Genomic DNA, 10515 nt, shown 5'->3' with positions numbered 1-10515 from the left:
GCCCCCTCAGCAAGTTTGCAGATGACACTAAACTGGGAGGAGAGGTAGATATGCTGGAGGGTAGGGATAGGATATAGAGGGACCTAGACAAATTAGAGGATTGGGCCAAAAGAAATCTGATGAGGTTCAACAAGGACAAGTGCAGAGTCCACTTAAGACAGAAGAACCCCATGCACTGCTACGGACCAGGGACCGAATGGGTCGGCAGCAGTTCTGCAGAAAAGGACCTAGGGGTCACAGTGGACGAGAAGCTGTTGTTGCCAAGAAGGTCAATGGTATTTTGGGTTGTATAAGTAGGGGCATTGCCAGCAGATCGAGGGATGTGATCGTTCCCCTCTACTTGACATTGGTGTGGCCTCATCTGGAGTACTGTGTCCAGTTTTGGGCCCTGCCCTACAAGAAGGATGTGGAAAAATTGGAAAACGTCCAGCAGAGGGCAACAAAAATGATTAGGGGACTGGAACACATAACTTATGAGGAGAGGTTGAGGGAACTGGGACTGTTTAGTCTGCAGAAGAGAAGAATGAGGGGGGATTTGATAGCTGCTTTCAAGTACCTGAAAGGGGGTCCCAAAGAGGATGGATCTAGACTGTTCTCAGTGGTAGCTGATGACAGAACAAGGAGTAATGGTCTCAAGTTGCAGTGGGGAAGGTTTAGGTTGGATATTAGGGAAAACTTTTTCACTAGGAGGGTGGTGAAACACTGGAATGCGTTACCTAGGGAGGTGGCGGAATCTCCTTCCTTAGAAGTTTTTAAGGTGAGGCTTGACAAAGCCCTGGCTGGGATGATTTATTTGGGAATTGGTCCTGCTTTGAGCAGGGGGTTGGACTAGATGACCTCCCGTGATCCCTTCCAACCCTGATTTTCTATGATCTGACTTCCACTTTTTAAAAAAATACCTTTTTATTTCTCACTGCTTCTTTTAGGTGGTTGTTGTCATTCAAAATTGGAGTCTCTCAGTAGATGGTACTTAAGGTTTGTTTTTGTAATTAAAACAATAAAGCACATAGGAACATGTAGCCTACTAGTAAATAGTGCAGTGTCAGTGCTGCAGCCACTATGGACTTAGCCTGACTTTTTCTAAAGTGTATGGTAATCCTATTTCAGCTAGGTCTCCTGCTTTGACATTTAAAGTCTAACTAGAAAGGGGAAATGAAAACCAACCCTATCATCGTCTGTACATACAGTAAATCTTGCTAGGTTTGTGAGTCTTAAGTGTCACATGTAAAAAATTTTCCTTAGTAAGTTGACAGCTGCTTTAAGATAAATGACAATGTGATCTCTACAATAACTCAAACTGTTGGTGCTAAGTTTTACTTTAAAAACATTTGGAAGTTTAATTACTGTTCTGTGAACAGTAGTGAAGAAACTCTGATAGAGTTTTGTAACAGGTATTGGCAAGAGGATCAAAAGGACAATTACGCATACCTGCATTTCAATACATTTTATTGAAAGGTACATTCTTTAATGAATACTGAGACATTGTTACTTCTAAGAATGGCACAGTGCATCTTCAGCAGTTGCATTCAACGTGCATAGCATGTCCTATCCTTTGCTTACTTTTCACCAGTTAGCAGTGGTAATTACATACAGCATACCTATCTGCATGGTCAAGGCTGGTAACATTCATCTATAAGTTCATAGTAGAATTTTTTCCCCCTTAAGTTGTTCACTACTTAGCAGTAGTTTAAAGTGCTCTGTAGGAAGTTTGACTATGCTTTACTACATTAGAAGGAGGGTGTGGAATATCCCCCCAAAATCAATGTTGGCCTTTGGAAAATAGATGTTTGTGTACCAGCCCCACATTTTATTTAATTATTCACAGTTCTTTTCTCCCACTGCCCAAATTAGTTAAGAGTGCATGCAGGAGTTCTTAATGATTGACCAATAAGAGGTTCCCATGCAATGTGATGTAAAGCATTCAGAGCTCACTACCTACATCCCAACTTGAGCCATTCATTTCATGAACTACAACACTGCAGCTTTACTTGCTCTTAGGCATCCCCTTTCTGAACATCTTTAGAGGGTACTACCTCATGTTTGACCTTCCTCTAATGATGAAGAGCTAGCATTGACACAAGGTTTAGGTCTTTCAGGGACAAACCAAGAATGAAGTAGCAGAGCCAATTCAGAACTCAAAATTAGAGGTATAGATACAGTTTCCTATTGGGCAACAAAAGCTGATGATCATCTTACATTATGGTGGTACTTGCACAATTTCTATTGAGGGCATGCAAACTGCACCTGTGTAATAATCAGAATTTGTCCCCTTGTCTGTAAGTGACCCTAGCGAAAAAGCTATTGTCAGGCTCTGACTTTAGACAGAAATAGCAAAGTAGCAGTTTTACGGACATTGCAAACTGATATAGGGTGCAGTTTGCTTGTTAAGCCATGCTTTCAATCTCCACCATTCAAAGTTCACAAAATTATACTTTTCACAAAATGAGGGTAGAAGGATGGCCAAGTTCAATAATGATGCAGAGTAACAACTGCAGGCTTTCCCAGCATTTCTCTGATTTGTATTTTATCATCTTAGCCAGAGTTGTTAACTCTGCACTGGAGGTGAAGTAAATGGACTGCACTGCATCAAAGGACCAATGCCTTGTGCAGGAGAACATGGCTACTCAAAACATGACAATACAAAACATTTGACTTAGGTAACTGCATCCCAGAGACTATTCAGTGCAGTATCAGGGAGATTTGTCTGAGACAATTTGGTAGCCTCAGCAGTCCTGAAGCACATTATACCTCCTATGTTCCACGTACAAGTTTTAGGAGGTGGAGAATCAAATTGCATGAAGTAATCCAACTAAACAGCCACAGTTGCAGTAAGCCAAAGTTAAACTACACTAGCTGTTCTATCAGTTAACTACCAAGTTGTCTGAGGCTATTCACTACTATAAAACAGCATGATACTTTACTGTTATACATATGTATATTTCATTCATCCTTCAGGAATTATTTACTACTTATTACTCCTGTAGTCAGCACCAATACAACTGCATTTGCTGGAAAGATCTATTAAAGAAACCTTCTGGATGTTTCAGTTTTCCAAGAGTTGAACTTCAGATGCTAGAACAGCTGCTATGTTTTAGGCTTCAGTTTTCAATTCTACAGCCGAATACTGTAAACCAGCCTTCAGGACAGTCATTTTTCCATTTTAAGATTCCTGTGCAGACAGTATAAGAGACATTAAGTTAACTAAACAGCTGTTTCTACAAATGGCTATGTGCTGTACAAATATAGTACAGTAAGACAATTTCTGCCCCTGAAAGTAGAAAGAGGATGGGGTAAGGGGGAAAAAGGATATTCTGGGGAAGAGACAGTTAATGGCTGTCCCCCCCCCCCAAAAAACAAAAACAAAACAAAAAAAACCACAGCAACTCAGCAATGAAAGTTAGGTGGGTAATAGGCTAAAACAATAACTAACTTGTGTCCCGCTTAGACTCCCCACCCCAGAAATTTCAGGCCTTTAAAGTTTGTTTCAGCAAGACGAGTTTACCATACATTGGTTAGATACTGGCAGTGTTCCAATAAAATGTTTTAAAACAACTTGTTTAATCAATGCACAGGACAAAGTTAGAGGCTAGTTTTGCCAGACAGTTTAAACATGGTTAAGCTTAATGTAAATACAATAGAACCTCAGAGTTATGACCTCAGGAATGGAGGTTGTTCGTAACTCTGAAGCGTTTAACTCTGAACAAAACGTTATGGTTGTCCTTTCAAAAGTTCACAACTGAACATTAACTTACAGCTTTGAAACTTTATGTAGAAGAAAAATGCTGCTTTTAACTATCTTAAATTAAGTGAAACAAGCACAGAAAGTTTCCTTACCTAGTCAAATCTGTTTTTTTTAATATACTGCCTTGACTTATTTTTAGCAGTTTACATTTAACACAATTCTGTACTGTACAATATTTGATTTTCCCCCCAATCTCTGCTGCCTGACTGCATATTTTCAGGTCCAAATGAAGTGTGGGGTTGACCGGTCAGTTTGTAACTCTGGTGTTTGTAACTGAATTTCTAATGTAGAGCCTTTGGAAGTGTGAGGGGAACCAATGTCTTTACACATTAAATACCCGATCAACTGAAGTAGTATGTATTTTTGTTGGAAAATCATTGTTTGATATCAGCTTTGTAGACTTCTATGACGAGTATCTCAGAATCTGTATTGCATGGCCTGTATGCATGTTAGGAACATTGTCCTAGGACTTCAGGACAACCAGAAACTTGTTACAGGCAAGCCAATTTCAGTAACTTGGTGTCTGGAGGATGAGCTAACGAACCTTCACTTTAATTTTTGGTGCACTGATTGACACATTGGACCTGCTGCTCAAGTATAGACACTCTTCTTCCTTTCCTTTCAAGCATCAGAATGTGAAGCAGGTTAACAACCTGGCATCTGTGTCACATCCCACCACTTGCTCTACTCACCTAGCTGTGCTCCAGACTTCAGTGAGAGAGATTCAAGTGGCGGACACCAGAGTATGGGAAAGAACTGGTACTCTGCTTACAGGAGACATTAGGAGGGTTGCCAGTTTGTATTTTCAGACTCAGGCATTAGTGTTGATGCACCTAAAGGTCAGCAGAATGTGTCCAATTTAATCAAAACATTTCAAGTGGCCTGTCAATTCTTGAAGAGTTGCTTTGTTTGAGAACTAAGTTGAATATCTAGGCTGTGCCTAGGGGGCTGAAGAAGCCTCCAGTCTAGTAAGCATGAAGAAAGTTTTAGTGGTTTAAGGATTCCTGTTTGTGCACAAATCTAAGTTGAAAGCAGTGAAAGAAACTTACCTGTTACGAGCCAGTCTCTGGGATTGTGGGGAGGTGTGAGATTCTGTAGTAGCTATGCTTCAGCTGCCGTGCTGTACGTCCTGACACAATCCACTTCAGCTTCTGAACGTTTGGTTTTGAACACTTGCTTGATGAGTATTCTGCAAGGCACTTTAATACCAGCTCCTTCCAGAAAGTTAGGTCTCTGCTATTTGTCTGAATGAAGAAAGGTTGAAGCTAGAATTAGACACCCATTTCCCAGTTGTAATCCACCCCCACCACCTACAAGTGTGCTAAATTAAGAAAGGCCTTGTACCACATGCCAATTGGGGGAGGTATGAAGGGGACAAGCGTGGGCACCAATGGACTCCCAAAGGCCCTTAGTTCTTAAAAGGTTCCCCCAGCTTCCACTGAAGGAGCCTTGCTGCTCCCCCCACACTACCCCTGACCTGGAGACTAGTATCAGTGTACCCCAGCACATGAGGTTTTTTTATCCTCAGTCAAGGATCAACCAGAACCAGCCTCCATTTCTTATGCTATTGCAGCCTCTGCAACTGTTTAAGTTGAAACATTGCTCTTTTAAAAAAAAGAAAAAGAAAAAAAACTACACAAGCTTGGACAAAATACTCCACGTTACTTTTGTGATTTACTGTGCACCTCCAACAGAAAGGACTAGTTTTTCCCTTGTGACAAGTTTCACAATAGTTCCACAGAATGACACCATATAAGTTGTGGATTACAGTAATAGTCAAGTTGAGCAGAAACCTGATTTGTCAGTCTTCCTTCACTGTTTATTTACATCATGGATACTGTGAGGCACTGTTGTGCCCTTTCATGTGACTGGCTCATAGGGGGATGAATGCTGAATAAAAGTTACAAGCAAGTTTTTCAAAACTCTCCATCAGGGAGAAAAAAAGTCAACTCCAATTTATCAGTTCAAGTAAAGAATTACTCCATTTTTAACAGTAGCAAACCAGAATCCTTTCTTTGGAGGAGCCTTCAAGACAAGGAGAATTATGTTCAACAACCTAATGTTAATCTCGTTAAGAGGCTCTACACTTAGTTGTTGTTAGGGTCATTTCCTCCCCACGACCTACCTTGGAATGTATTTGAAGGCATTCTATTGCCTCCTTCAATTCTAGCAGTTTCTTTTCTTCTATCTCTAGTGCCAATATAGATAATGCCAAAACAGAAGGCTAAGGGGAACAGAAAGTAAACGTCAATACTGACAGCCAAGCCTGTTAAGCTTCAGTAAACTCAGTGCACTTGTTATTAAAAACCACTTACTTTGGCTTTAGAGAACATGATTCTGCAGTGACATGCCTTAAGCTGGGCTTCAAGTCTCTCAAAATTAAGATGCTTTCTCCTGTAAAAGAATGGTATTAAGAGTTTAGTATATAAAAATCAGATCAAGACTGCAACAGCCTTAGAAATTTGCTGAGTGTTTAAATACAAAATTACTCAGACATTCTCTTGGATACAGTTTAAAGGGCTCCATCAGTTTCAGAAGTGTTTGTGAAAGAAGAATGACAGGCTTCTTTTAAATTCAGAGGTGTTAGGTATGTCTACACTTAAACCACTACAGCAGTGCTGCTGCTGCAATTCAGTGTATACAGTAACCTATGCCAGTTGCAGGGGTTCTCCTGTCAGCGTAGGTGATCCACCTCCCCCCTTCAGCTGTCAACCTAGTACTGTCTACACCAGGGGTTAGGTTGGCATAGCTACTTTCAGGGTGTAGAGTTTTCACACCTGAGAGACGTAGGTATGCCAATGTAAGTTCCCAGTGTAGACCACCCTAGGACTCAGTTTTTGTACTATAAAATTAAGTGTTGCAGCTTAATGTGCTATTTCTTTGTTTTATGCATAGATATTTTTCTATATACATTTGCAAGACTGGCAACATGGTAAAGTTAAAGTAGTTTTGCCTTTATATCCCTGGTTGTTCTGACCCAGCTAAGGGGTATTACAGGTTTGATGTGCTTACAATATTTGTTGACCAAGCAAGTTTTGATCTTGAAGTAACTAAGGACATTCATGAACCAGTTCTCTTTACAGAGAAGACGTTTTGAAAGACTATCGGCCAGACACTACTGCTGCTTGATCAGCAATGCATTAACCTGCACCTGTTCAGCAAGGCTGTTTCCCCGATCTAAAACTATGCTCTGGGTCATTTTTATTCTAGCTGTAAACAACGTTGTCACTGAAGTTGGAAAAAGCTCTGTTCATCAGAGCACAGTATCAATCCACAGGAATTCATATCAGCCACTTTTTACCTGTTCGTAACTGTTTGCATTCTCACTTTTGATTTAAATTGTATACATGAAAATAGATTACTTGAGCGATTTTCCCCACCAGCCCTTTCCAGTGGGCAGTGAAGCTTCAAAGTCATGGTGAAATAGTTGTTTTACCTTTCACAAGGTAAATTCTCATGGATGAGCAAGTGATAGAGTTGTAGAAACTGAAAGGCAGTTGTAGCTTTGATTCTCCAGTATAGCTTCTCTAACACAATTTTCTCCATTCTCATCATGTCAGATACAGTGAACCTATACTGGCTTATTCGAATTAAGTCAGTGGCTAAGGGAATGTTTCTTTCTTCTTCTTCTGTTGCTTTCACAGCCAGGTAGAAGCAGCTTAGTCCAACACAGCCTAAGTGTTTAGGCTGCACCTAAAAGAGAGAGATCAAGTTTCTTATTATAATGAAAGCATTTTATAGTAAGTCAGAAAAAACAAACATGTATTCAGCTAAATTAGATGTTAGGCTCTTTTTTAAGACAAGCTCTGCAGGTAGCAATCCGCATCCACGCACTAGGATATCAGATGCCCAAAATTACTTATCACTCTGCCTTGGAGGAGAATTAATAATAATCTAACTTTAGTGCACATTTCTTTCAAAACACTGAAAGAAACTGGCATGTGCTCAGAAGCGAGTGTGCTTAGTCCTTTTTTAATCTGATGGGGTTGGAATATGCCTGGTCTCCAACTGTGGTACGCTTAAACTGCCTTAAGACTGAGTTGGAACATTTTAAATCGCTTACTTTTGATTATTATACAAGTATCTTTGATTACTTTTATTGCTGATAGCATATACAATGGCATAATGAGATCCTTTGGTCACTCTGCAATTATAGGAGTACTCTTCAGTCCCCAAAACTATTGAAACTCTCAGTGCGACCTACATCTGAAGTCTGTTAAGCACCTGGCATTTTGGACAAGAACCTTACAGATCTAGAGTAGTAAGATAAAAAATAGTTTACAGGAATGTACATCTTATATTGAAAGGAGTAAGAAAGCCTGTGTACAAAAGAGCAAGAGTAGTTTATTGTTTAAGACTAACCAGAGATGTGAAACTGACGTGTCTGCACAAATTGAGACATAGGCCTCATCTACATCCGAAAATTAAGTAGACTTAACCACATCACTAAGGGGTGTGAAAAATCCCCCCCCCCCACCAAAAAACACCATAGTTAAACTGACCAAACCCTGGTATAGACAAGCCCACAGGCTGTGTCTTCACTTGGAATAAAGGTGTTCTTAACCAGAGTTAAAAATCTTATTGAAGACAAGACTATGTAGTTTTCACATAGGTGGTTACATTAAAGGCTATGAAGCCTAGCTAACATTTTTTTTTCTTAAGTGAAGGCAAGGCCATTGAAAGTTAGTGCATTAGAGCTTATGTTTCCAAAGCATACCTTCATTTTTGACAGAAACCGGTCTAAGAAATTCACGGCTAAGGAAAATGTTTCTGTATTGAAGCCAAAGAATTGAGTTAAGCTGAGGAGATCTTTTACTTCAAAGTCTCGCAACCTTGCAGTCATTCGGAGGCCATTGTCATGAGCAGTTTCAATTAGTCTCAGGCCAGAAGCCTTTGGCTGATATCTTAACTCTTGTTCCAACAGAGCACTGAGCTGGTATAGCAATTCCTGAGCTTCAGTTGTTACAAGCATTTCAATCATCTGTAATGAGAGAAAAATACTTAATGCAAGACGCTACTAAGAAAAGTCCCAAAATGTCTTTATGGTATGCTGGGGAGTTACAGATTTGCCCCAACATCAATCAGTGGCAAAGATGCTCTTTCAATTACACAAAAGCTCTTCAACGTTCATAACGTTAGCTAGAGCTCCTTAGCTTTATAGAGGCTCTCTCCATTGTTCTGGACTGACATTTTCTGCTGTTATATTTCTGAACGTAGACTTTTGATTTTAACAGTACACATTTTACAGAAGATTATTATTATTTCTGGATTTGGGTGGCCTTGTGTGATGGCCAGCAAGCAGCCTTCCCCTTTAGGTTACACCCTGAAACGCCCACATTATACAGGAATCTGGGCTGGCATTTTATGTATGCAAGGAACCCAAACTCAAGTTCAGAAGCATTCCGCCGAGAGAGAGATGTCAGCACTTTGCAGACAGCTGAGCTGGAGCGCTGACTGAAGAGCACAGACACATTGCACACGCGTCAGCTGCCCGAGCCCCTCCAGTCACTCGGCACCTCCCCCTCCACAGGGACATGCCTGGGCTTGTCCGCCCCGCTGGGGAGAAAGGGGACTCGGGCTTATAGACCCCGAGACACGATCTGAGTGCGGGCGGGAGCTTCAAGTCCTCCCCCTCCCAGCAACTGTAGCCCCAAGCTGTACCACCACAGACCGGCTGGGTCATGGGGCAGAGAACCGACCGCCCAGCCTGGAGCCCCTGGTCCCCCAAACCCCCACGCGACCTGCCCAAGACTGGATCCTCCCACCTCCCCCAGCCCACACCCAGAAACGATCGATCCCCGCAGCCGAACCCGCACCCGACATTCCCCCGCCGACCCCTTACCGTGTGACGGGGGCGGGCACCTCACGGCTAACTACTTATAAAACGTTACTTAAAACCCCAGAGTGGTTAACAATAAATAACCGCGCGACGCCACGCAGAGCCGGCCCGAGACCCCACTGCGGCGGCGCCTGCCCCACCACCCTCCGACCCCAGCCCTTATGTAGCGAGGGGAGGACGAGTCCCGCCCCTACTCGCCTCCGGTTGGCTGCTTCAGGGGCTGATCCACCAGCCAGTCGGCCAATCAAGACGCTGACAGAGGGAGGGCGAGGCTGGAGTTTACCGGCCTCTGAAGAAGCCTCGGCGGTCGGGAAGGGGAGGACGCAGTGATCCTTAGCGCCGCCTGGCTTGGTCGGTAGGGGGCAGAGGCAGCTCCTAGCACCATGGAAATGTCAGACTGATGCCTGGAAGCAGCTGATGAAGTCGCCAATGGCACCTTGCTTCCCTCCTGCCTAGAGTCCCTGGCTTCTGGGCGCTTTTCTGCTCGGGCTGTGCCAGGAGTCAAATGGCCCACAAGCCATCATGAGCCCTGGAGGGCTAGAATCTGAATCTTTCCAGCACCACCAAATAAGTCTGCTGGCTCCTCTTTGTGTGTTTTTAAGTCCCATAAGCTTTCCCCAATCTGGATACCATTTGACAGAGGGATTCTTTCGGCTGGCACCTTTTACCTATTTCTCCAGCTACCCAACAGCTGATGCTCTGGCTTCATTCATCTTGTAGGGTCCTGATGTTTCCTGCTTCTCTTCTAGAAAACTTCAGAGTTAAATTGTTGAATTTTGTTTTAAATTTATGTTCCTCCTCCTTTTGAAGGCATTTAGACATCTGTCTATAACTTTGGTGGATTTCCAGCTTGCACATCTGTATGTCAAGGTAGAAATAACATCTGAGTTGAAGCTTACTTTATCTTTTAATGAAAGCTGAGTTTCTCACCTAA

At 42.3% G+C, this 10515-nt stretch overlaps 1 protein-coding gene across 3 annotated transcripts; it reads right to left on the bottom strand.

The window, feature by feature from the left end:
- Positions 1-1429: 1429 nt before the first annotated feature.
- On the bottom strand, positions 1430-9741 carry CCNG1 (cyclin G1). 3 transcript variants are annotated; one of them, XM_048862334.2, is made up of 7 exons: positions 9585-9739; positions 8460-8723; positions 7179-7435; positions 6058-6136; positions 5868-5966; positions 4792-4986; positions 1430-3169 (listed from the first exon to the last, which is right to left on the bottom strand). In XM_048862334.2, exons 2-6 carry the CDS (start codon positions 8721-8723, stop codon positions 4795-4797), a joined length of 891 nt encoding a protein of 296 aa, XP_048718291.1. In that variant the 5' UTR covers positions 9585-9739; the 3' UTR covers positions 1430-3169; positions 4792-4794. The 3 variants fall into 3 exon arrangements, with proteins under 3 accessions (XP_048718291.1, XP_048718293.1, XP_048718292.1); XM_048862335.2 differs by having other exon boundaries at positions 3103-4575; positions 9585-9740; XM_048862336.2 differs by lacking the exon at positions 5868-5966 and having other exon boundaries at positions 9585-9741.
- Positions 9742-10515: the final 774 nt, after the last annotated feature.

Source organism: Caretta caretta, chromosome 8, assembly GCF_965140235.1.
Source record: "Caretta caretta isolate rCarCar2 chromosome 8, rCarCar1.hap1, whole genome shotgun sequence".
NCBI lineage: Eukaryota > Metazoa > Chordata > Testudines > Cheloniidae > Caretta > Caretta caretta.
Note: the sequence above shows the minus strand (reverse complement) of the source record. Positions and strands in the feature narration are given on the sequence as shown.

What these genes read in the sequence shown, in the direction of transcription:
- CCNG1 (XM_048862335.2), bottom strand. Translation starts at nt 8,723, where the DNA reads ATGATTGAAATGCTTGTAACAACTGAAGCTCAGGAATTGCTATACCAG. An exon ending in GGTTTCTGTCAAAAATGAAG is followed by an intron (nt 7,436 to 8,459) that starts GTATGCTTTGGA and finishes TCTCTCTTTTAG; the next exon opens with GTGCAGCCTAAACACTTAGG. An exon ending in GCCTTCAAATACATTCCAAG is followed by an intron (nt 4,987 to 5,867) that starts GTAGGTCGTGGG and finishes TTCTTCATTCAG; the next exon opens with ACAAATAGCAGAGACCTAAC.